Genomic DNA, 27,359 nt, shown 5'->3' on the forward strand with positions numbered 1-27,359 from the left:
ATTATTAGTTAAACCATGATCTCATCAAATTGCTGAGTAGACATGATGGGTTGAATGGCCTGTTTTTGCTCCGATGTCTTAATTTCTCTCCGTTTTGAACAATAAGTAAATCAGCTTCTTGTGAATAATGTGAGGAGCTGGGAGTCACAGCAGTGCAGATGCTAAACAGAAAAAGTCCCCCGTCTAAACACTGCAAAACATTGACACATGGTATTGTTTTGCTCCTGAAATATTTACTCAGTCCAGTGGAAGTTTTAGAACGTTATGCCATCGTCTTGTGGATTGCATAGAGAACAATATAATACAGGACCATATAAACCTTCCAATCGCTATGAATGAGTGGGTCAATACAGTTGAAAGGTTACTCCCCAAAACAGTGCAATTCTCGATGCTATTGGCTCGCACTGCTGGGTCAGAGGCGGGGCCAAGAGAAGGCAATTAACAAATATATTTTCTTGCGTGTGTGGGAGAGATATGATTCGGAGATTCCGGTGTTGGACTGGGGTGTACAAAGCTAAAAGAGATAGTTTGTCTAAGGTTTAAACGAACGCTGCAGCAGATCCGGGAAAAGGAGTATTTTATATCTGACTTTCTGAGTTATAATTGTTTATTTTCCTTTCTCTCAGTTTCCCGGTTGATTGAAGGAGGAATAATAAAGCAGGCAGAGAGAGAGAGAGAAGGATGTTGTCTTGGGGGGAGTTGACCTCAGGGAGCGGACAGAATCCCTGTTCCCCGTCAGAGGAGATTCTCAAGGGAGAGAGGGTTCAACATGCTTGCAGCCGGGAAGGAGTCACTGTGTTTGTGTTGGAAAACGGGAAAGTTTATACCAGAGCCCGCGGATGGAAGCGAAAATCAAAACCTGGTGAGGAAATGGAAATATTACAATCCTGTCTATAATAGGAAGGAGAACTGTTTAAAATTAAATGATTATATATAGAACAAATAATTATGTATCAATTTAGACATAATGTAAAGTAAATAGTGTTCAGAGTCTATAGCTAACCATGTATTTGATATCTATTATTCATATTAAGTTCTTGTGAAGAATTGTGTGACAGTTGCTACATTCTGATCATTTAAAACAAAGTTGTCACAGGAATTATATTTACCTTCACTTGGAGGTCGCCACTGATGATGTTACCTAGCCAGGTAATGAAACGTCTGGATATCAAACCGACAGCTCAGCGAGCAAACCTACACCCTAAATTACATTTAATTTGCATTTTTGAGTTTTGTATTGCATTTGTGTTAAGGATACCGTTTGGGTATTGATTGTAATGTGGCTATTGATTATTCAGCCAGGTGAAAGCGTCTGCGTTTCAAGAGCTATGTGGTATCGGCTTCCCTCAGATCTCTCCTTAAACCAATATTGTTTCCCCTTTATTTGATCTTAATGTGTTTCGGTTTCGTTTTCCCAGTCAGAGAGGCAGCTGCAGCAGCGACCTCTGGTGCCCGGTTCTGAAAAGACATCTTCAATGTCTTCATTGACATCTTCATTGACTTCATTGACATCGCCATTAATACACACCCCGTTAGCAAGGACTGGGTCTGATTAGAGTCATAGAGATATACAGCGTGGACACAGATCCTTCCATCCAACTCCGTCCAAGGCGACTAGATATTCTAAATAAATCTAGTCCCATTTGCCAGCATTTGGCCCATATCCCTCTAAATTATTCTTATTCATATACCCATCCAGATGCCTTTTTATGTGTTTTAATTGTACCAGACTCCTCCACTTACTCTCTGGCAGTGCATTCCATGCATGCACCACTTTGTGTGAAAAAGATCCTCCCTGAGATCCCTTTTTAAATCTTTCCTCACTCACCTTAAACCTATGCCCCCTAGTCCTGGACTCCCCTCCTGGGTAAAAGACTGTTGCTATTTACCCTATCCAAGCCCATCGTGATTTTATAAACTTCTATAAGGTCATCCCTCAGTCTCCCACACTCCAGGGAAAGTAGCCCTAGTCTATTCAGCTTCTCCCTATAGTTCAAACTCTCCAACCTTGGCACCAGCCTTGTAAATCTTTTCCAAACCCTTTCAAGTTTGGATAGATTCATTATTTGTTTGTTCCCTTGTTATTATAATTGGTGGAGATAAATTGACCAGAAGAGAGATTAACTTTAAGTTGAATTTATTTTTCCATTTGAATGTTCAAATTGTAACTTTTTATTTTATCAAAATTGTTGTGATTGCTTTATTCTGATTTGCCCAGTATTCCCATTTTAATGTTATTATTATATGCATAAACATTATTTAATTGATAACCTTAGTATCACCTTAAATGTCTCTACTAAATTAATCACCAATCATTTGAATTCAAGTGAATACACAAGTTTATTTGTCCTGAACTCTCAAGCTGCGGTACAATTTTAGTGCAATTAATCTAGATTAACAGCAGCAAGACAGAATTACCCCTTTGAATTTAACTTGTTAATCTACTGATTGTTAACATAAATTTGGCTTTTATTAACATCTGTGATGTGGCATTACACATCTTTAGTTCCATGCCAACATATTACAAAATCAGGGGAGAGAGAAACAGAATTAACATTTCAAGTCTAGTATGAACTTCTTCAGAATTCTGAATGTTAACTCTGTTTCTCTTTCCACAGATGCTGCCAAACCTGCTGAGTTTGTCCAGCATACTCCTTGTTTGTTTCAGATTTCCAGCATCTGCAGTAGTTTGCCTTTACTTCAAAATTATAAAAACATTACAGTGCAGAAGGAGGCCATTTGGGCCATCATGTCTGCACTGACTCTTCAAATGAACATAATGATTGTGAGCTATTCATTCTCCTGCCTTTTCCCCATACTCCAAGTGTTTCTATTCAAATAAGCACCCTTTCAAATGGCTCCATTTATTCTACTTCCACCCATACTTCCAGGTAATGTATTCCAAAACTTAACTATTTAGTGCGTGAAAATGTTTTTTTTTATCTCACATCACATTTACTACTTTTGCAAATCACTTTTAAAAGTCACCAAGATGTGCAGGTCAGGTGAATTGGCCATGCTAAATTGCCTATAGTGTTAAGTGCATTAGTCAGAGGGAAATGGGTCTGGGTGGGTTACTCTTCGGAAGTTCGGTGTGGACTTGTTGGGCCAAAGGGCCTGTTTCCACACTGTAGGGAATCTGTAGGGAATCTAATCTAAACCAATGACATGTGTGTGATCCTTTTTATGAGTAGATACAGTCTCCCCTCATCTATTCTATTCAGACCTTACCATAATTTTCCAACTATTAGTGGGTCTGTCATGTTTTGAGTGGCTTCCTGGGACATTTCAGAGTCAACAATAATGGTTTTGGGGTTATAATTCTTTACAATGACTAGTTATGGATGACAGGTATCTTTACTTGAAGGACTGTAGTGAATTGGATAGGTTTTAACAATCAGATAGCTTCATGAAAACTTTTTTTAAAACTGGATTCTCAAGTTCTTGAGGGTTTGAACATTTGATCCCTGGATTATTAGCCCAGAAACATATTCATTGTAATACCCTTCACCTAAATATTAATATTCTGTTTTGATTTTGTGTCAGGACAATTTACTCACTTCAAGGAGCAGAAAATTGACATTGCGGAGAGTGGAATATCCCACATCCTCTTCCTTTCTAAAACAGGAATCGTTTTTCAGAGTGAAGTTAAATCGAAGGAAACAGCAGCTAAAGTAAAAGAATTCTCCATCATGAAACCACAGTAAGAGTTACATTATCCTAGTAACTTGTATGTTTTCAAACTTGTATGTTTCCTTTTTTTTGTATTCTTGTTGCGTTCTGCACCATTATAATATAAATTGTGTTGCTGAAATGTTAGGGCATAGTGAAGTAATGGCAGAATTCACTCTAAAGACCACTAACAAGTACAGTACTTAGGGACACATTGTCAAAGTTTAATGTTTCATCCAAACAATCAGTGAGGCACTCCTTCAGTATTGCACTGTAGTTCTAACCTTGATTATATGCTCAAGTCTGTGGAATAGAATTTAAATCTATGACCTTTACTCAATCATTCCAAATCAAGGCTGGTTCACTGACTCATATGGATGTGTTTAACAGCTATTTTGTTTAAACTTTGTGCTTGGTCACCTTCCTGTTTAGAGAGATTAGGATAAGCAAAGTTCTGCTAGTGTGCAGTATTGTAAAGTCTAATCTTCACAATTTTTATTTTAAACAATATATCAGAGCCTATCAAGTAATGAAACAGGTTATATTTCTAATAAAGATCTAGATATGGTGTATTGACAATTATCTTTTATTTCTTTCCAGAGTGCTTAAGAGTTTGAGTAATACCCACATCATTCAGGTGGCTTGTGGAAACAATCACTCACTGGCACTGTCTAAAAGTAAGATTTAATCTTAAACATACTTGTAGTGACTTAATCAGAAGCCAAAAAGATGAAGAAGATGTAACAGTAAACAATAATCCTTCTGTGAACCAGGTCTGATTTTAGATCTATATGTAACATGATTATTATGTTCATTGGTTAATTCTGTGATCAAATTTCCATTGAATGCAGCAAAGATCAAGCCTGTCAGGGTGCCTGACATAAAAAAAAATTACTATTCTTGAGTTCATTAGCTGCTGTTTTAGTGTGTTGGTGGGTTGTGGGCTACTATGATGCCAAGAGATCTGAGTAGATGCCTGACTAGTCAGACCTTTTGGCATCATGGTATACCACATACCCACCCACACATTAAAACAGCAGCTAATGAACTTTGAAAGACCCTATACTGACAACAAGCAAAACTAATGTCATTTATAAATTACCTTGCAAGAACTATAACAAACACTACATTGGACAAACAGGCAGAAAACTAGTCAGCAGGATACCTGGCCATCAACTAGCCACAAAAAGACATGGCAAAAGTGAGGACTGCAGATGCTGGAAATCAGAGTCTAGATTAAAGTGGTGCTGGAAAAGCACAGCAGGTCAGGTAGCATCCTAGGAGCAGGAAAATCGATGTTTCGGGCAAAAGCCCTTCATCAGGAATGAAGGCAGGGAGCCTCCGGGGTGGAGGCTAGCCACAAAAAGACATGACCAACTCTCACTAGTATCCTTACATACGGATGAAGAAGGACATCACTTCGACTGGGATAACACATCCATCCTAGAACAAGCCAACCAGAGACACACACGAGAATTCGTAAAAGCATGGCATTCCAACCGGAACTCTATCAAAAAACACATTGACCTGGATCCCATTTACCACCACTTGAGAAAAAGAACAGGAAATGACATCACTGCAGGAAATGGTGTCATCACAAGAAATAACATCACCAACCCAAGGAAACCCTAAACACATAGATAGAAAATGGGCCATGCCACCAGTGCTTCATCTGGAGGCTCATTGATGATGTCACCTAGTATGGTGACGAAACATCTGAAAATGAACTTTCCAGCTCAGCAAGCAAACCTACATCTAGAACCTCAACCTAAGCTACAAATCTTCTCAAAACTCGCTAATATATTAATTGGCTAAATCTTTTTACCCCAATTAGATACGTCAGCTATGGCTCTGTTGGGAGCACTCTAGCTTCTCAGCTGGAAAATTGTAGTTTAAGAGTAATATAGGACTTTAATGCCAAAGGAAATAAACTGAAAAACTTTACACAGAATGCTACATTGTCAGACCTACTGTTGCTCAGATGAGGTGTTAAAGGAAGGACTTGTTTACCCTCGTTGGGGTTTTAAAGGATCCTATAACATTAGTTTGAAGAAGACAATCAGGGGTTTCAAGACTAGGGGGCAGATTTTTAAGCTGAGGGGAGACAGATTTTTGAAAAAAGACACGAGGGGCAAATGTTCTATAGAGTGGCCCGTGTGGAATAAACATCCTGAGGAAATGGTGGGTGTGGACACAGTTACAACATTTAAAAGACATTTGGATAAATACATGAATAGGAAAGGTTTGGAGGGATATGGGTCAGGAGCAAACAAATGGAACTAGTTTAGTTTGGGATTATATTTGGCATGGTCTAGTTGAACCAAAGGGTCTGTTTCTGTGCTGTGTGACTCTCCGAGCAGATGTGATGTCCCTGGTTTCATTGCCAATATTTATTCCTCAAACAAAATCACGAAAAGAAATTGGATTATCTGCTCATTTGCTGTTTTCTGGACTTTTCTGTGTCCAAGTTGGTTGCTGTGCTTCTTAGATTACAACAGTTCAAAACTACTTAATTGTTTGTAAAGCACCTTCAAACATCCTGTAGTCATGAGACGTGCAATGCAAGTACATACTTTTGTTTTTCTGAGCATATTGCCTAAAACTATCCAGTATTCAATTCTTGGTACCTTTTTAAATTGAGAAAGTTGAACGGCTGTTCTTTCCATTTTTAGAAGACAATAGACAATAGATGTGGGAATAGCCAATTCGGCCCTTCGAGCCAGCACCACCATTCATTATGATCAGGGCTGATCATCCACAATCAGTAGCCTGTTCCTGCCTTATCCACATAACCCTTGATTCCACTGTCTCTAAGAGCTCTATCCATCTCTTTCTTGAAAGTATCCAGAGACTTGGCCTCCACTGCCTTCTGGGCCAGAGCATTGCTGTCAAGTCCAGCACTTAAAACCTATCCTTAATTGCCCTAATCTAGCAGTTTGAGTTGAATTTCCCTTTCGGTCTCATCAGGGGCTTTTATCAGTCAGTTTTTTTCTCGTGATTGAATTCAAATTCTCAAAGTACTATGTTGGCAAGTAAAACGTTTTAGTTGGCAAGTTAGCCTATTTGTTGAGGTCCTGTTATGACACAGTCCAATAGCTTCATATCTTGATCACATTTCTTGTTAACTGATGCCTGGTGTTCAAGCTTGATCTCACTTATCCCAGACAATATCACCTCTATATCCCTAAAGTTTGCAATACCCATGCTCCAGAATAACTGCATAAATGCAAGCCTGTATATGATCACACAAATGATTAAATGGCTGATTTTTTTTTCTTTCTTAAAGTGGGTTGCTGCAATAATATCTTGTGGCCACATTTACTGGATGAGACGTTTGCCATCTAAGTGATCTATGTTAAACATACTTGCATGTTATAATGAGGGACAAGCATATTACTTTATTGTCAATATTACTTAAAACAAATAGTAAGGAACACGGTCATTAGTCTGTCTGTTGCGTCTTGCCTTTATGGCAAGCCCTAAGTCTCTCACACACAATTCTCAAGCCAGGTTCTAGAGATAAGTAGTTGAAGTGTTGTCCCATTGCCTTCCCTGTATCTTCTGCTGTGACACAGCCAAGGATGAAGAGTCCTATCTACTCTTTACTAAACGGTACCACTATTAAATAGCCCTGCATCACCTCTCTCCCTGGGCTTCAGCCCAGTTTTTAGAACTGGTATCCTGGTCTCCACTTGCCATTACTGTCTGTGCAGGGTGTTCAAACTCATCCCTTTTGGCTAAAAGATGAGGAGAGAGTCTGAGAGGTCTACAGCACAGAAAAAGGCCCTTCGGCCCATTGAGTCTGCATTGGTTGAAAATAAGCTCCTTGGCAACACAGGTGTAAGTGTAAATACTTCTACCATCCTTACAGGTAGTGAGTTCCAGATTCTTTTCACCATGTGAGTGAAAACTAAAATCCTCATATCCCTCTAAGGCATGACCCTTACCATAAATCTGTACCCCCTGGTCTTTTATTGCTCCACCAAAGGGAGAAGTCTCTTTCTGTCTCCCCTATTTGTGTGCCCCTCATAATTTCATACATTTCACACCTGCTCCTTTTCACTCTCTGTTGCTCCAAGGAATACAGCCCCAGTCTATCCAGTTTCTCCTTATAACTCGAATTCTCCAGCCCTGGCAAAATCTTTGTAAATCTCCTCTGCGCCCTCTCCATCGCAATCTCACCTTTCTATAATGTAGATTCTAGAATTGTATGCAGGACTTTAGTTGTAGCCAAATCTATGTTTTTTACAGTTCCAACATAACCTTCCTACTTTTAAACTCAAAACGTGGCTAATAAATGCAAGTACCCTTTATATCGCTTTAATCATGTAAATACTATCACTCACTAGTGGTCATTACAGCTGGATATGAGTAGGCAGGTGTCAATCCTATTTTTAGAGACAATATTCTCATCTCCATTTACTGGGATGATCAGGGATGGTGCTCAAAGCTTTCACCTCCTGTTTCAAAGGTGGTATAACTCTACTCAGTGGAACTGTGTATATTCAGGTATTTTGACTGCAGCAGAAATAGACTGCTAACTGTTTATAACTAACTGTTTTAAAACTCTGAGCCTTCTCAATACATAAGAGAAATTGGCCTACTGTAGATTTTTCACTTTCTCAGTTTTCTTGTTGAAGTTAAACATGATGATTTTAAACTTGGTACACTAAGTGGAACCAGAGGTAATTTAATATTTTTTTCTTATTTGTTTTCGGTTAAAAGATGGCCAACTCTTTGCCTGGGGACAGAACACTTATGGCCAACTTGGTCATGGTACAAAAGATGTCTCCCAGCACAGTCCTCAGAGTGTCATATCCCTCACTGGGATGCCAGTGGCACAGATCGCTGCAGGAGGAGATCACAGCTTCACCCTGTCTCTCTCTGGGACGGTGTTTGGATGGGGGAGAAATAATCACGGACAGCTGGGACTCAAGGACACAGAGGGTAAGAAACTTTACAGAAACTATTGCCCTTCCTTTCCTTTCCATTGTTGCCATTTCAAAACAATACCATGCATCCATCCAAAATCAGGGAATTATTTAACGAGAGCTCAGATTTGCAATCAGTGGCGTTACATCTCCAGAAGCTCGATGGTAGAGGATAGAACCAGAGCTAAATCATGACGCTCTTGGAAATTTTCGTTTGTAGAGGTACGTATTAAAAATGCACACCTCCAAAATCCCAAACACATGCCATTTCGTTGAGTTCTGAGGAAGGGTGACTCAACCCGAAAAGTAAACTCCGATTATCTCTTCAGATGCTGCCAGACCTGCTGAGCTTTTCCAGCAATTTCTGTTATTGTTTCTGATTTGCAGCATGTGCAGTTCTTTTGGTTTTTACCATTTCATGATATTCCTCTGTGTAGGAGCATATGTCAATCCCTGGGTAATACCCAATACCTGAATACAATTAAATGGTAACTTGATGTACAATTAGCAAGTGGTGAAGATGGTTTGCCATCGCCCTTGAAGAAAGCCAGAAACAATGATCTAAAGTTCTGAAGGATAATCAAATCAGACTCAAACCATTAACTCTGTTTGTCTCTTGACAGATACTGTCAGACGTGCTGAGTTCCTCCAGCATTTTCGGCTTCTGTTTCATTGCATTATACATTCCCTACAGTGTGGAAACAGACCCTTCGGCCCAACAGGTCCACACCAATCTTTCAAAGAGTAACCCACCCAGACCTATCCCCCTACCCTGTTGTCCTACATTTACTCCTGACTAATGCACCTAACCTACACATCACTGAATACTAGGGGCAATTTAGCATGGCCAATTCACCTAAATGGCACATCTTTGGATTATGGGAAGAAACCGTGCACCTGGAGGAAACCCACGCAGACATGGGGAGAATGTGCAAACTCCACACAGACAGTCACCCGAAGCTGGAATTGAACCCACATCTCTGGTGCTGTGAGGCAGCAGTGCTAAGCACTGAACCACCATGTCACCCTGTTTTTATGTCCATAGTACTTTGCTTTTATATTATGTATAATGATCTAGAGATCACATTGCAGGGTCTTCCCCTTTCCTAACCTTAGCTTTATTCTGGTGCCAGCAAAAAGAGATCTCTGGTGGCTGGTAACAATGGGATCAACTTAAGTAGCCAATCACATTGAAGAATTCTCACAGACATCAATGCAGGAAGTAGTGACCGGTTTTCTTGTTCAGTTTTTATAATTGTAAAAATGGTAAACTATTGATTTATACTAGAAGATAAGCAAATTTAAAATAGTATTTTGAAATGCTAGTCATTAAGTTTGGTGTAAAACTGAGAAATGTGGCATTCCCCAAATATAATTAGTTTTTCACGACCAGTCAGTTTGTACATAAGACCATAAGATATGGGAGCAAAATTAGTCAAAAAGTGTGGTGCTAGAAAAGCATAGCCGGTCAGGCAGCATCTGAGGAGAAGGTGAGTCGACATTTTGAGCATAAGCTCATCATCAGGAATGTAATGCCTTTTCCAGCATCACACTCTTTGACTCTAATCTCCAGCATCAGCAGTCCTCACTTTCTCCATGGGAGCAGAATTAGGTCATTCGGCCCATTGAGACTGCTGCACCATTCAATCATGGCTGATAAGTAATTCTGGCTTGCTAAAAATACATTTAAGCTTCATTCAACAAGTTATAATATTCTCAAGGGTTCTAATGGTGGTGCAAAGAGTTTGAGAAGTGAATGACAACGTCTAATTTATTTTTACTTATTCACGAGATGTGAATGTCACTGGCTAGGCTGACGTGTATTGCCTATCTGTAAATACCCTTGACAAGGAGGTGATGAGCTGTCCTCTTAAACAGCTACAATCCACCAGGTATAGAACCAACATAAAGAGGGAATGATCATAGCACAACTGAGATAATATATGGTTGAAATAAATCTTGGGATTATAAGGTGAAATTGTAATTTATTGATATCATTTAACAAGAAACCAATAGAACCCTGGACTTCTTGCTTATAAGAAAGCTGAATAACCAACCAGGAGTGGGACACTCCAACTGAGAGATGCAAAACATTATCAATCTCTGATTGAGATCCAATAAAGGAGATTAGTTAAAGCACCAAATATACTGATGCTCTGAAGTCTGAGGCTTTGCAGGAAAATGTTTAGAATGTAATGGGGATAAGGACGGGGGAGATGTAGAGTAATAGGATTAATAATAGATGACGGTGACCATGTAGTAAAGGTGTCAAAGTCATGTGGTTAATATTGAGAACTGGAAAAGAATAAAAGCTGCAACCCTGCATGAAGCTAATGTGTTTACGGGTCAAGTTGTAAAATAAGAGCTCTTGAAGAAAGTTCCATGGACTTGGATAGCATTCCGTTGTGATACTAAAGGTAGCTAGAGTCCAACCACACATTAATAGGCACATGGAGTGGATTCCATCCAACTCCTGATTTGTTCCTATCATATGGTGGACAGGCTTTGAGGAGTCAAAGGTGTGAGTTACTTGCCTCAGGATTTCGCCTCTGACTTGCTCTTGTAGCCAAAGTATATGCCTGGTCCTGGGCAGTTTCTAGTCAGTAGTAACCTCCAGGATGTTGATAACTGGGGATTATATCATGCAGGTTATTGGGATAGATGGTACTGTGGAGTTAAGAATACAATAGATCAGCCATGATCTGATTGAATGGTGGAACAGGTTTGAAGGGCTGAATTATCTAATTCTGTGGCTAATTCATATGTTTGGATTCTGCAATGCAAATGCCATTGAACGTCAAGAGGCGATGTATAGATTCAATGTGCTGAAATATCACTCCCCAGCATAAGGTTCAAGGTTATATCTTGGGCTAAGAATGGGGTTTGCACCAAAAGACAGGCTTAATCTTCTTTAAATGCAGAGTGCAAGTACCAACCCAGATGTAATGTGAGAAGTGTTCAAACTTCAATCTAGAGTTCTCTGTAGAAGCATCTAATCTAGTTATGCAGCTGGTTTTGTTAAAGAGATTCTTCAGTCTTTTAAACTTTTCTTGGAGAATGTTGACTGGTTGATTGATCTATTACATCTGCATATATGATCCTGAACTCTGTAGGAGTGGTCCTTTTTAATTGCTCTGATACTGTCACACTGCTCATCTCAGACACCTTACATTCCAGTCAAGGAAATCCAACACAAATTTCAAACTTCCATTTTCCTGCTGAGTTTTCCTGAGCCTTTTGTTCTGTCAGTTCACTACAGAAATCTGAAATCAGCTAGCTCACCAATTGTCTTACCCTTTCCTGTTGATCCATTTTCTTAGTTTTAAAGTTACATGCAAACCATCTGTTTGTCTTCCCTGTGATTCCATTTTTAAATTGCTGACTGAAGTTACCAAATATCACAGGGAAGTTACCAAATACCAAATTTTACAATAGAATGAGTAATTTCTTTGTATCATTCTTAAACACAAGCAGACTGCCTGAGGGTTCACAGGATTTTAGAACAGAAGTTTGGAACAATGTTAACGTGTACAGTTTGTGCAATAGCACAGTAAGAATTATTTTATTGTGACTCATTTAATAATTCTTTTTTTAACCTACACAGTTAATCCATTCCAACACCTTCTCTTCAAAATAGCTTGGGCATTTGTTGTTACTTTGCTACTGGAGTAAGAAAGTGAGCTAATTGCTGTTTCGCCCCTTCTCGTAGACAGACTTGAACCCAACCATGTGACGCTGTTGAAGGGTAAGAGGACCATCTATATCGCCTGTGGAGAAGAACACACTGCTGTCCTGACAAAGGTTTGTTAAGGAAGAAACTGAAATTAAAATCTTCATGGTGCTTCTGAGTGATATTGGAAGTTCTTTCATCTTTAATGAAGCCTCACTTTGAAGAAACAGACCAATGACAAAAGAGCTAATGATGGAAATTGGAAAGTGGCAGAGCTGCTACTCTTTCAAGATTCAAATGTATGCAGCATGCGTTAAACCCTGCTCTGGGAAAGAGCACAATAGACAGTGTAGCCTTTTAGTTGTTAGCAAAAGTGACAGAACTTCAACCTGCTGTCTCAGGTTGAATAAATACAAATTATTCATTTATGAGTATAGACAATTAAGATGTGTTTTCTGACTGCACAGTTTTCCTATTGTAGAAGTAACATGTTGACTATTTGCAGAGAATCTGTTTATGCAAAATAGAATCAGTTAAAGTTACAAGTTTATATTACTAGATACCACCATGATGTGTGATAACTGATAAAGCATCAGAGTTAATGAAACTAAAAGGACACTGGACTGTTGGGTGTATAAATTCCCTGAAGAACACATTGTCCTGTGTGGATTAGGAAATCCACCTTTCCGATCTGTCAAGAAGAATCTTGTTGAGTAAATGATAAAGTTTATTATGCGATGACAACTATTTGCAGGCTGCATGACTATGCCCTACATTACCACAGACACTGTTAGAAGCATACTATCCACGGATCTGTCTCCCACAAACTCCTTTTTTGCTCTGACCAAGTCCCCATGGCATCGTCAATGGATGGTTCTTACTGCACTCAACTAAGTATTGACCGTTTCAAGACCATATACAACATAGACTACTGACTCTTCAATACTTTTGTGGTGACGTTTCTGAAGGGGCGGATGGTAATGTATCTAAGTTTGCTGATAACTCAAAGCTTGGTGGAAAGGTAAGCAGAACAGTTTAAGTAGATGGACAACAAGTTGCAGAAATGGAAATGTGCAACAGTTTTTGAAAGGTGTGAAATTCTTAAATGTTGATGTTTCAATAAGACTTGGATGCAATAGTGAAAAAAACACAAAACATTTAGCATACAGGTAAAGCAAGCGATTAGGAGGGAAAATAGCAAGTTGGTCTTTATCACGAGACTATTGGAGAAAAGAAATAGAGAAGTTGTACGGGGCATTGGTGAGTTCAGATCTGAAATGCTATGTGCAGTTTGGATCTCCATATTTAAGGGAAAATGTAGCTGCATTGGGAACATTACAGCAAAAGTTGACTAAGTCCCTGGGCTGAAGGGGTGGTCTGATGAGAGGCTGAGTGAATTTGGCCGAGATTTGCATGAGTGTTGATGAATGAGGGACAATCTCATTAACATACAAGATTCCGAAGTTCTGAAGAAGAGTCACCACATTCTCAACTCTGTTTGTGTCTCCACAGATACTGCTGAGTTTCTCCAGCACTTTCTGAATTGATTTCAGATTCTGAAGCAGTTTGATAAGCTAGATGCCGAGAAATCATTTGCACTCCTCAAGGGATTGTCATGATAAGGGTTGCTCATTTAGGACTGAGATGAAGAGAAATTGTTTCTCAAAAGGTTGTGAATCTCTGGACTTCACAATCCCAGAGCATTTTGATGCTCCATCATTCATTCATTCAAATAGAATTGAGACTGAAATAGAATTGAGTCTTTTGTCTTGCAGGGAGTCAGTGGATATGAGGAAGAGGCAGGAAAGGGGAGTTGGATCAGTCATGATTGTACTGAATCATGGAACAGGCTCAATGAACAATTCAGTATGTGCTCCAGGTTCTTTTTTTTTTGTGTCCTTATTTTACAAATAGTCATTCATCTGTGCCTTCTCTAGGTTGGACTTGTTTACACCTTTGGAGCTGGGAGTTATGGACAACTTGGACACAACTCCACAAAGGATGAGATTAAACCTCATCTGATTGGTTACCTGTTTGGAAGTAAAGTATCTCAGATAGCATGTGGAAGGTGAGTTTGTAAAGCACCAATACATTGAAATGCAGATAAAGGTACTCCACTTTAATGTTTCCCTGTTCAGCACTGTTTGTCTTTAATATCATTAAATTACCGGGGCCGGAAATCTTGTGAAGTATCATGATGGCCATATTGACTTTGTTTGTTGTAGTAAGGTGTAGTCTAGTGAGCCTAGTTGGCATCATTTTGGACCAAGCTCTCCCTCTCTCAGACTTGAGGCTGCTGCCCATACTGCACTTTGCCCAAGATCCACACCCACCATACTCCAGAATGGCCATTCAGTCTATCCCATTGCTCAACTACAGCCCAACAGCATCCTTCCCAACCCCACCAAGACCTCCACCAGCTCCAGGATCTATTTGGACAAAGTTGCCCCACATAGCCTGCAGGATGCTAGTCATGACCAAATGCAGCATCCTCCTATACTGCCCCACCTCCATACCCTGGAGCAAGGTAGCAAAGACACCTCACCCAGTGGACCACAATAGCAGAAGAGGAGAGCTGCTGAACTCCATTGGACCAATGCTGCCATCACTCTGCAAGCCCTAGCCCAAATAAAAGCCCAGCAGCTCCAGCTGCCACCCCGAAAATGGGGCAGGGGAGGAGAAGCCACTGAGTCAGCTGCAACTACCACCTCACCAGCCAGGAGGTTTGGGAGAAAGGCCACACCCCTATACCTAACCAAGAGGAGCAATAATAGCTGAGTGCATGGTATAAACGTGAGAACTGACAGTGATGAGGGGACTTTCAGCTAGCTCAAAGAAATGGCTTCTGAGAGCAAGCTAACTGTGGGCTTTGAGAGTGTGATGGCACTAGCGACTTATGGCTTGGAATGCTGGGTGGAGTCCTGGGCTTGATCCATGATGGAACCCCAAGCCTCATTTATTATTAAAACGTCTGCCAAGGTCTGAAGAAAGTCCAAATACTCTCTTCTCCTGAGCCAATAGGAATCAGCACAATCCTAGTAGAAAATGGAATGGCTCCACATAGAAGTGCACCTTCCCCAACAATCAGCAAGAAGAGAATTTCCTTTTGCTTTCTGTCCCAAATCCTAATTCAAAGTTCAACTCCAAAATTGTTCGAGGCAAAGTCCTTTAAGTGTGAGTTAACAGAAGTATGTATGTTTACACAGCTATCACACACTTGTTTTTGTTCCATCGTATGGCAAAATCTACTCTTTTGGTCGTGGAGAGGAAGGGCAATTGGGAAACAAAGAGACCAGAGATCAGTTGGTGCCTCTTTCCATTAACATAACGGACATATTTGCCTATAATGGATATGAAGATGGTAAGCAATGTAAAATGATATACCTATAACTTGCTCCCATAGTCAGGCTATGCCAATGCAGCTGCAATACTGGCATCTATGTAGAAAACTGGTATATACGGCTGTGCCCAAAAAACGGAAAAAGCCAATCCCACCGATTACTATCCCATTAGTCTATTATTCATTATCAGCAAAGTGGTGGGACATATGAATTAGGAATAGCTGGAGGCCATTTGGTCCCTCCAGCTTGCTCTGTCATTAAGACCACTGAGGAGCTAATACAGGTGTATCTCAATCAAGATGTCCTTCACGCTTCAAAACTCCAATGGATACAAGCCCAGTCTGGTGGGACTCTTGTGGTGCAGTGATAGTATCTCTACCTCTGAGCAAGGAGGCCTGGGTTCAAGTCCCACCTGCTCCAGAGGTATGTAACAACATCTCTGAACAGGTTGATTAGAAAATCCCTACAAGCCCAGACCGTCCAACTTTCCTCAAGTCTGGTCACTTGTATTCAGTTTGGGTTCTATCAGAGCCATTCAGTCGTGGCCTCCATATAGCCTTGATTCAAACATGGACTGAAGAGGTGAGAGTGATTTGCCCTTGGCATCAAGTCTGCATTTGACTGAGTCTGGCATTAAGGCGCTCTGTTAAAATCTGGAGTCAATGGAAATCTGGCGCAAACTCTCCACAGGTTTAAATCATACCTACAACAAAGGAAAATAGTGATGCCTGTGGGAGACCCTTAATCTTGAGCATCTCTGAAGGAGTTCCCTGGGGTAGTTTTTTTAAAAAGATCAATGTTAAGAGGAGGTGGAGCAGGTAACATTTGAACCCATGCATCATGGCTCCGAGGTAGAAACATTACCACTACGCCCTTCAGTTCATCTGGGGGAGTTTTCTCTACCCAAACCTGTTCAGAGATGTTATGTGCCTCTGGAGCAAGTGAGACATGAACCTGGGCCTAATGACTCAGAGGTAGGGGCACTACCACAACATTGCTTAGTTCCTCAGTGTAGTGTTCTAGGCCCAACCCCCAACTTCAGCTACTTCATGAACAGCCACTCCTCCAACATTAGATGAAGAGTGGAAATGATCACTGATGGTTAGGCACCATTTATGACTTTTCAGCCAGTAAAGCATTTTCAGGCACTTTCCATTACAAATCTGGGCAACTGAGTTTGGAATGGAAAGATAGGACATGAAAGGCTCATGGATGTAAACGATGAACTTAGTACAGAAGGAAGAACAGGTCAATATGTTTTTTGAGTAATACAGCGGCCCACTCAATCTGTAATTGTATAATTTGACAGGACACGGAGCAAAACTAGCTGTGAAAAGAATTTTTGCAGGAGGCCACCAAAGCTTTGCAGAGTGCTGTGATGAAATGGTAAGGAGATAAATGTACTTGAAGTCGCTTGATGGTGTTGGTTGCAATAAGGAGATACTGGTGGTGCAAGACCACAGATTTGGGAATGGGCATTTGATTGGGCTCAGAAACATTTCAGATAATCATTGGGTAACACAGAAAAAATGAGCTTTTCTCTTTTAATTCTATTAATTAATTAGCTAATGACTTAATTAACCTAATGGATATCATTGAAAGTAGGTGGAATCTAGGTGTGAAGGGAAGAAAATTACCTGGCTCTGGAGAAGGGACATTGGACTAGTTTGTACACTGTCCTCACTGGAATTGTGGTGTTTGGTGGGAGGGTATGTAAAATCCATCCAGCCCCCTTAATAATCCAACAAGATCCTCGTACAGTTTTGCTAGCTCTGCCTGCTAGTGAATCAATGAATAAGGCCCTAATCCAGTCAGCACTGGGACTCAACTGGCAGTGGGGGAGGCCCACACCAAGTGCCCGGTGTGGCAGGTTTCTTTACATGGGCTTGTGGAAGGCAGGTGGGGACCCTCCTTAAAGGAAAGCCACTTATCCCTTCAAAAAGTGTTATCCCCCCTGACAGTTTACCCTTCCTTCCTCACACACTCCAACCTCACCCCTCACTGCTTCTAACGGAGCCAGCCAGCTTGCACCCAGTGAGATCCCAAAATATAAGGTCACGATTCAGTGAAGCTCAACTCCTCATCCAAGTGCAGTACCAGCAGTGGCCACCACTCCCAGTGAAGTGCAGATGGTAATGGCGATCTGGTGACAGTGACCCCCCTCATTGCCCCAGTTTTGTTCAGCTATGGGGCAAGGGCAATGCTACCCTGTAAAATGGTTGCTACTGGAGAGAATTGATGTTTCCAGTCCATGTTCCTTGCGTTCAGATGAACATGCAGCCCTCTTGGGTTTTGTTTTTCTCTCCAGGATTTGTTGCCCTGTGTCAATCAATCTTTCAATACTTTGAGGAGAATCGTGACAGTAGACCATTTACTGGAGCAAGAATTGGACAAAAACACAAGAAAGTAAGTGTCTTAGTGCAAAATCCAGCTAATCATCATTTATTTCGATATAACTCCCTTTTATTTTAATCTCTTTTGTGCAAGCACCTGAAGACACACTGTTGGATGTTGCAGTTACTGTCCAATTTATCAGCTGAAATGCTTTGGGCAGATTCACTGCCAGCAATCCTTCAGGTTAGTATTTGTCTAAGTTATTGACATCAAGTGAGGAAGGATACCGACACAAATTAGAGTCATAGAGATGTACAGCACGGAAACAGACCCTTCGGTCCAACTCATCCATGCCAACAAGATATCCCAACCTAATCTAGTCCCACTTGCCAGCACCCGGCCCATATCCCTCCAAACCCTTCCTATTCGTATACCCATCCAGATGCCTCTTAAATGCTGTAATTGTATTAGCCTCTACCACTTCCTCTGGCAGCTCATTCCATACACGTACCACCCTCTGCGTGAAAAAGTTGCCCCTTGGTCCCTTTTATATCCTTGCCCTCTCACCCTAAACCTATGCCCTCTAATTCTGGACACCCCACCCCAGTGAAAATACCTTGTCTATTTATCCTCTCCATGCCCCTCATGATTTTATAAACCTCTATTCTTTGGCAAAAGACAGGTTTAGTCTTGATGAACAGTGTAGGTTTATTGAGGAGAAAGTGAGGTCTGCAGATGCTGGAGATCAGAGCTGAAAATGTGTTGCTGGAACAGCGCCGCAGGTCAGGCAGCATTCAGGGAACAGGAGAATCGACGTTTCGGGCATTCCTGAAGAAGGCAGAGTTTATCTGGTTAACCTTCCCTTGTAACTTTCTTATACAGTAGAACAAGTCTAAATTTTACCAGATTGTTTATGTCAGACTTAATAGCACATTTTAAATGGCTTACAGTTAATTTAAAACAACTTGAGAAAATAAGTTCCAATCACTGGTGGCACGTGTACATTCAGAACAAAAACAGTAGCAGGTCATAGACCATATGATTTTTCAAGTCAGCTTCATCACTCTAACATTGTGACTGGTCCTGAACCTCAGCTCTGCTTATCTGCCTGATGCCCTTCTTATTAAATGTTCTTATATTGCAAGATTCTATTGATCTCAGCCTTGAGTGTACTCAATGACCTGAACATTCATAACCATCTAGAGTGGAACAGAAACCTCGACCAATGGTGAGCATGTAACTACTGTCAATTGTTGTGAGAAACAATCTGGTTTGCCAAAGCCTTTTAGGGAAGGAAAACAGCCATCCTTACCCAGTCTGGTCTACATGTGACTCCAGACCCACAGTGGTTGACCTTAATTGCCCTCTGCTGAAAAATGTGTTGCTGAAGAAGGGTTTATTATGCCCGAAATGTTGATTCTCCTGCTCCTTGGATGCTGCCTGACCTGCTGCGCTTTTCCAGCAACACATTTTTCAGCTCTGATCTCCAGCATCTGCAGCCCTCATTTTCTCTTAATTGCCCTCTAGGTAGTTCAGGGATGGACAATAAGTGTTGACAGGGCCAGTGATGCTCACATCCCATGAATGAATTTTAAAAAAAAGTCTGAGATAATATTTTACCAATTGGATGCATATTTTAGTGAACTATTTGCAAGACGTGACACATTTGAATGCATCTTCTAAATATAACTTAGTTTGAAAATTCCTATAATATGATTGATAGTATAGAATTCAACTTGGGTATTTCTGTCTCCTCTAGTAATGGGGGTCAAGCAAAACCTGTTGTTCACAGGATTCAGCTACACAGTTACTGAGAATTTGAATTAACTATACGTTAGTAGAAGCAGCTAACATTTACAAAAATGGCATGGGTTAAATTTGTCTGAATTTCATTTACAGGGGAATTGTTCGGGCATTTTCTTCATCTCAAACTCTGTGTGGAAGTTTCCTTGATGTCAAGTAAGCAAATGTTTGATTGCTGAACAATTAACATCAAAATATCACAGTTAGACTTGCTGCACATCTTATCTGAGTTTGTCATCTTGTTCTACAAGCCTAGGGAATAACAAAATTTTTAACTTGGATCACATGCTTATTTTCTGGTGTTTATTTTACCTAATTTACTCCAAGGAAATGCATACAACTAAACAAGTTAGAGAAAGGAAAGAGTTTTGCGAAAATATCGCTTGATGATTTGCAGGACCACCTCTCTCTTGAAACCATCCTTTTCTGTATTATGTAGTATGTTCAAGCTTTGATCAGTCATGAGCCTGAATCTACCTCATCTGCCTACTCTGAACCTTGTCTTAACTCCACAAACAATTTGAGTTTGGGAATTCATGGCCACCGATTTCCTATATTGAAACACTGCCACACTTTCAGTTGTTCTTCCAGTAAAAATCTGGATAAGCATTGTTTCAATATTTCAGGTGGTGCAGCATAAGGGCAGCACGGCGGCACAGTGGTTAGCACTGCTGCCTCACAGCGCCAGAGACCCGGGTTCAATTCCCGCCTCAGGCGACTGACTGTGTGGAGTTTGCACGTTCTCCCCGTGTCTGCGTGGGTTTCCTCCGGGTGCTCTGGTTTCCTCCCACAGTCCAAAGATGTGCAGGGTCAGGTGAATTGGCCATACTAAATTGCCCGTAGTCTTAGGTAAGGGGTAAATGTAGGGGTATGGGTGGGTTTCGCTTCGGCGGGTCAGTGTGGACTTGTTGGGCCGAAGGGCCTGTTTCCACACTGTAATGTAATCAAAAAAAAATCAAAATTATCTGCAATGCATTGGACACAGACACCAGTTCAAAGGGGATCATTGCTCTGCTGTTTTGCTATAATGCACTTTCATTAGATGTGTGACTTCAGAATCTTTGAGAATCATATTGCTGCTATACTTTGAATGAAAGGAAACGATTTGCAATTGTATAGTTTCCCTTGCTTCAGAACATCCTGAAAGGCGTCAGAGTCTATAAAACACTGCTAAATTGTTCTCACTGTTGTTGTAATGTCGAACGTGCAGCAGTTAGTTTGTGCACAGTGGGATTCCACAAATGGCAGAGAGATAACAATCAAGTCATCTGATACTTTAGATGTTGTTGACGGATAAATACTGATCCTTCCTGCTCCATTTTGGAAAGGTTCCTTGAATCTTTTCATAGCTGGTTTAGAAGGGAAACAGTTTAATGTCTCATCTGCAAGGAAACATCTCTGACAGTATAGTGATGTCAGCCCAGATTAAGCACTCGATCTTGAAATGGGATTTGGACCCACTGTGATCAATTGCCATACAGCAACCAGTCAATTAATAGTTTTAATGCACTGATATTATCCCCACTGCAATGCTAGCATGCAAATAACATGCAAGTTGTGATGTGTTTCCCCCATTTGCATGGTATCATAACTTTTTTTTTGACCATTTGGAGTGTATTGTATACCCACCCCTATTTCAAATACACTTTTGGACTGACAGAAGAAAGGGGTCAACATAATTGGATCTACTTCAATTCACTAATTTCAATATTCGGTATGAACCATTTGCTTCTGCCAGTTGCTTTCCTGCAGTCCTACAATGAACACATATTCTGCTAGGTAACACTGTTGTCAGCTGAATTAGAAAACAGAAGATGCATGAATCACACAGCAGGCCATCAAAAGACAAAGAAAGTTTCAAGTATACATTGGGAGTGTGGTGCTGGAAAAGCAGTCAGTCAGGAGGAGGAGAATCAAAGTTTTGGGCAATTTTTGAATCATTCCTGACAAAGTGCTCTTGCCCGAAACATCGATTTCTCCAGCTCCTCGGATACCGCCTGACCTGCTGTACCTTTCCAGCACCACACTCTCAACTCTGATCTCCAGTATCTGCAGTCCTCACTTTCTCCCCCTTCAAGTGTACATGTCCGACCCTCCATTGGAACTGATAGTTTTATTCCCATTATATTAGATCTGGATTTCTCAACAAGTTTCCATGACTGTAGGATGAAAGATATAAAACATTTCTTCTATTTTTTTCTTATTGCTGTTTTTCATTTTATTGCTTTACAAACTGATCGGTTCCAGTTGTATCATTCCAAAGGTGTCTCAAGATCCACTTTTTTCTTTATTAGCTTGTTCCATGGGCCAAAACACTATTTTAAGACAAAGAGTCTTCACTTCACAGGGGCACAACATAATCAAAAGCTAATAGAATGCTGGCATTTACATCTAGAAGGCTGGAGTACAAGGATGCAGAAGTTATGCTGCAATAAAACAAAATTCTAGTTAGGACCACCCTTGGAGTACAGTTTGCAGATCAGAGTATCACATGTTAGGAAGGATATATTAGCCTTGGAAGGAGTACAGCCATTTATAAAAATGATATCTGGACATCAGGGGTTAAGTTATGAGGAGTGATTACACAAGTTAGACCTGTTTTCTCTAGAATTTGGAAGGTTAAGGGCAATCTGATCAATATGTTCAAGATATTAATGGGAAAAGACAGGGTAGATAGAAAGAAACTATTTCCACTGGTTGGGGATTCTAGAACTAGGGGGCATAATCTGAGGATGAGGGTCAGACTGTTCAGGAGAGATGATAGAAAGCATTTCTATACACAAAGGGTGGTAGATATTTGGAACTCTTCCACAAATGACAGTCATTAGTTTTAAAATATGAGACGGATAAATGTTTGTTAAGCAAAGATATTAAGGGATATGGGACAAAGGCCTGAATGGAGCAGGTCACAGATCAGCCATGATCTCATTGAATGCTGGAGCAGTCTTGAGGGGCTGAATGGCCTACTCATGTTCCTATGTTCCTACTGTCTTCTCTAAATGATCACAAAAAAAAACTCAAAGGGAATGTTGGTAAGAAAAGCCCTCATCTTCAGATCCTTCCTACATGTCAGGAGTCTTGCTCTTCAACACATTGCTCTCAAGGTGGCTGTGGTAGGGAAGACGCTGTTGTCCTTTGTGAAGATGGTCAGAAGAGAGATTTTTGTGCTTTTTGTCAAGCTTCACCTCGGCAGCTGTGTGATGCAGGACTTTTTTTTGCTCTGAAGGCTATTCCCAGAGATCCACACTGAGACAAACATCAACTGTGCCTGAAGGAACATCAACTGTGCTATTTGATCTGGAAATATTAAAAGATGTTTCGAGGAATAGATTGTTTCCTTACACTGTCCTACAGTGACATAGCTGAGATTTGAGACTATACTCTAATCACTGGCCGACACTGGCTCTGGTCCATAACCAGCAAACACCCTTAAACTCGAGAACTCTGCATTCCTCCAGTGCTGCCTCTTGTATATCTGTGACCTCCTTTTCCCATAATATTGATTGCCAGGTTTTCAACCATTCAGGCCCTTGGTTCACTCCTGAATCTCCTCAGTCTCTTTATCTTTCCTCTATTAAATCATTCCTTAAACCAACCTGTTTGATCAAGTTTTTGATCAACAATAATGTTGTCTTCTCTAACTTGGTGTGAAATGTATGTCTAATGATGCACATCTGAAGCTGCTTGGAATGTTTTGTTGCATTATAGATGCTATATAAATGTTGTTGAGTTGGCACTGGCTACACAAAGTCAATTTCACTGATTGAAGATAAGTACAAGGATGAATGAGGGTAAATGATGATGGGGTTTAGATCCAAAACACACCACCATTCCATGGAATTCATGGGATGTTGGGTGGGAGGGCTGTAAGAATTTTACCTATCTCTTTATTGGATCATTGCACATGTGGTGAAGGTGACAGTTCAGCCAGCTGAGACTGTTTGAGCTCCAGCACATGGTGCCACCCGCTGTTTTGGATGACTGTAAACATTGTGTTAACTCAAGAAATTGTACTTCAAATCAAACTGCAGTAAATTTGAAGAAACTAATTCAATATTAGATTGATTACTGACGTATCATGGAAACATTCTTTATATCTTTCAAATCAGCAAAGATGGCCATTTCAAAACAAATGGGGAAACATCTGGTCTGAATCTGTCTGCAGTATATCTGGGCTTTGTGATGTTAGCAAAAAACTCCTCAGTTTTGCAGCAGGTAATGTTTTTGTTTTTTCCAAAATGTATAATCGATTTTAATTTTTTTTTTGTTTAAAAAGTATTTCAGCTTGAATCTTACAGAATTTGTAAAGATTTTCACCTTCTCAACAGCATGTTCCACTCAATAGGACTATAATTGTCTTAATATTTACAAAATGCATTCCACGTCAGCTACAACTTGACAGTGAAAGCATCTTAAATTGCAAATTACAGGTTCAAATGTCGAAAAGATTCCTCTACAAAACTGTGGCACTCCCTGATATGTCTCAAAACAAATTCACCCTGATAGTGTTTAGTTTCACACATTGTGAAATACTAGAGTGTCCTTTTATAAATCTTTTCACATTCATGGCTATTTATGTGATTCTGTGTTGTTTACACTCATTCACTGGTCATTTTCACTATTTGATGTTTCATGCCCATCCACCTTTTTCTCTCTTGTGCAATAAACTCACATTCTACTGTTAAAGGTCATCTTGTAGCATCATGTGAATGTGTTTTAGTGACTCACTGCCATGTTAAATATCTAAAAATTAGAATTAAGCATACAATTGATCAAGTGGGGTTTGATTCTGGGATCTGACTTGTCCAGTAATACTAGCAGCAAGGATCATAACAAACAGACAGAAGGTGAAAACGGTCTTTAGTAGTTTGGCAAATAGATTACTTACAGTGTGGAAACAGGCCCTTCGGCCCAACAAGTCCACACCGACCCTTCGAAGAGCAACCCACCCAGACCCATTCGCCTATATTTATTCCTTCACCTAACACTATGGGCAATTTAGCATGGCCAATTCACCTAACCTGCACATTTTTGGACCGTGGGAGGAAACCAGAGCACCTGGAGGAAACCCATGCAGACACTGGGATAATGCGCAAACTCCACATAGACAGTTGCCTGAGGCGGGAATTGAACCCGGGTCTCTGGCGCTGTGAGGCAGCAGTGCTAACTACTGTGCCACTGTGCCGCCCACCAAATAGAATTAAGGAGAATTCAAAGAGTTTTTACAAATACATTAAGGACAAAAGGGTAACTAGGGAGAGAATAGGGCCCCTCAATAGGGCCGCCTAGGAACCCTCCAACCACAAGGGATGAACTCGGATTTCACCAGTTTCCTCATTTCCCCTCCCCCCACCCTGTCTCAGTCAAATCCATCGAATCTTCTTCCCGACCTCTCCGCCCCCACCCCAGTCTGACCTATCACCCTCACCTTGACCTCTTTTCACCTATCACATTTCCAACGCCCCTCCCCCAAGTCCCTCCTCCCTACCTTTTATCTTAGCCTGCTGGACAAACTTTCCCCATTCCTGAAGAAGGGCTTATGCCCGAAACGTCGATTCTCCTGTTCCCTGGATGCTGCCTGACCTGCTGCGCTTTTCCAGCAACACATTTCCAGCCCTCAAAGATCAGCAAGGCGGCCTTTGTGTGGAGCCAGAGAAAATGGGGGAGATACTAAATGAATATTTTGCATCAGTATTTACTGTGGCAACGGATATGGAAGATATAGACTGCAGGGAAATAGGTGGTGACATCTTGCAAAATGTCTATATTACAGAGGAGGAAGTGCTGGATGTCTTGAAACGGGTAAAGGTGGTTAAATCCGTAGGACTTGATCAGGTGTACCCTAGAACTCTGTGGGAAGCTAAAGAAGTGTTTGCTGGGCCTGTTGCTGAGATATTTGTATCAACGATAGTCACAGGTGAGCTGCTGAAAGACTGGAGATTGGCTAACGTGGTGCCACTGTTTAAGAAGGGTGGTAAGGACAAGCCAGGGAACAATAGACCAGTGAGCCTGATGTCCGTGGTGGGGAAGATGTTGGAGGGAATCCTGAGGGACAGGATGTACATGTATTTGGAAAAGCAAGGACTGATTAGGGATAGTCAACATTGTTTTGTGCGTGGGAAATCATGTCTCACAAACTTGATTGGATTGATGAGGGCAGAGTGGTAGGTGTGATATATATGGACTTCAGTAAGGCGTTCAACAAGGTTCCCCATGGGAGACTGATTAGCAAGGTTAGGTCTCACAGAATACAGGAAAATCTAGCCATTTGGATATAGAATTGGCTCAAAGGTAGAAGACAGAGGGTGGTGGTGGAGGGTTGTTTTTCAGACTGAAGGCCTGTGACCAGTGGAGTGCCACAAGGATCAGTGCTGGGTCCTCTATTTTTTGTCATTTACATAAATGATTTGGATGCGAGCATAAGAGGTATAGTTAGTAAGTTTGCAGATGACACCAAAATTGGAGGTGTAGTGGACAGCAAAGAGGGTTACCTCCGATTATAACAGGATCTTGACCAGATGGGCCAATGGGCTGAGGAGTGGCAGCTGGAGTTTAATTTAGATAAATGCGAGGTGCTGCATTTTGGGAAAGCAAATCTTAGCAGGACTTTATTAAGTGTCTAAGGTCCTAGAGAGTGTTGCTGAACAAAGAGACCTTGGAGTGCAGGTTCATAACTCCTTGAAAGTGGAGTCGCAGGTAGATAGGATAGTAAAGGAGGCGTTTGGTATGCTTTCCTTTATTGGTCAGAGTATTGAGTACAGGAGTTGGGAGGTCATGTTGTAGCTGTACAGGACATAGATTAGGCCACTGTTGGAATATTACATGCAATTCTGGTCTCCTTCCTATTGGAAAGATGTTGTGAAACTTGAAAGGGTTCAGAAAAGATTTACAAGGATGTTGCCAGGGTTGGAGAATTTAAGCTATAGGGAGAGGCTGAACAGGCTGGGGCTGTTTTCCCTGGAGCGTCGGAAGCTGAGGGGTGACTTTATAGAGGTTTACAAAATTATGAGGGTAATGGATAGGGTAAATAGGCAAAGTCTTTTCCCTGGGGTTGGAGTGTCCAGAACTAGAGGGCATAGGTTTAGGGTGAGAGGGGAAAGACATAAAAGAGACCTGTGGGACAACCTTTTCACACAGAGGGTGGTATGTGTATGGAATGAGATGCCAGAGGAAGTGATGGAGGCTGGTACAATTGCAACATTTAAGAGGCATTTGGATGGGTATATGAATAGGAAGGGTTTGGGGGAATGTGGGCCAGGTGCTGGCAGGTGGGTCTAGATTGGTTTGGGATATCTGATCGGCATGGATGGGTTGGACTGAAGGGTATGTTTCCATGCTGTACATCTCTATGACTCTGTGGTGAATCAGCTGATTATTATTACATCATGCCTGCTTCCCACTTCATTTCTAAGTCAATAATGCAATGTAAATCGATCTATTGATTCAATGCAAAACTGGTTTCCATTATTGGCTATGAATCATTCAATTCAGCTAGTTGCTTTACTACAGTCTAACAATCACCACATGCTCTATTAGGTAACACAGTTGTCAGCTGAAATAGAAAACAGAAGATGCATGAATCACACAGCAGGCCAGCTAAAGACAAAA

General features: G+C 41.0%; 1 protein-coding gene across 8 annotated transcripts in view; it reads left to right on the forward strand.

Annotated features, from left to right (window-relative positions):
- The first annotated feature begins 487 nt into the window (after window positions 1–487).
- The window catches only part of LOC122539483 (putative E3 ubiquitin-protein ligase HERC3), a 60,299-nt gene continuing 33,427 nt past the window's right edge, over window positions 488–27,359 (forward strand). For all 8 annotated transcript variants that reach the window (XM_087979960.1, XM_087979963.1, XM_087979962.1 and 5 more), the window contains exons 1-11: window positions 488–862; window positions 3,547–3,703; window positions 4,273–4,349; window positions 8,398–8,619; window positions 12,313–12,404; window positions 14,211–14,341; window positions 15,480–15,634; window positions 16,924–17,000; window positions 17,923–18,020; window positions 19,848–19,907; window positions 23,861–23,966. In XM_087979960.1, the coding sequence (XP_087836086.1) occupies window positions 682–862; window positions 3,547–3,703; window positions 4,273–4,349; window positions 8,398–8,619; window positions 12,313–12,404; window positions 14,211–14,341; window positions 15,480–15,634; window positions 16,924–17,000; window positions 17,923–18,020; window positions 19,848–19,907; window positions 23,861–23,966 (1,356 nt within the window). In that variant the 5' untranslated portion in view covers window positions 488–681. The remainder of the gene's footprint in view (window positions 863–3,546; window positions 3,704–4,272; window positions 4,350–8,397; window positions 8,620–12,312; window positions 12,405–14,210; window positions 14,342–15,479; window positions 15,635–16,923; window positions 17,001–17,922; window positions 18,021–19,847; window positions 19,908–23,860; window positions 23,967–27,359) is intronic.

The sequence above is a fragment of the Chiloscyllium plagiosum genome, unplaced genomic scaffold, assembly GCF_037043375.1.
Source record: "Chiloscyllium plagiosum isolate Xiang-an unplaced genomic scaffold, Cpla_swu_hap1 HiC_scaffold_36, whole genome shotgun sequence".
Lineage (NCBI taxonomy): Eukaryota > Metazoa > Chordata > Chondrichthyes > Orectolobiformes > Hemiscylliidae > Chiloscyllium > Chiloscyllium plagiosum.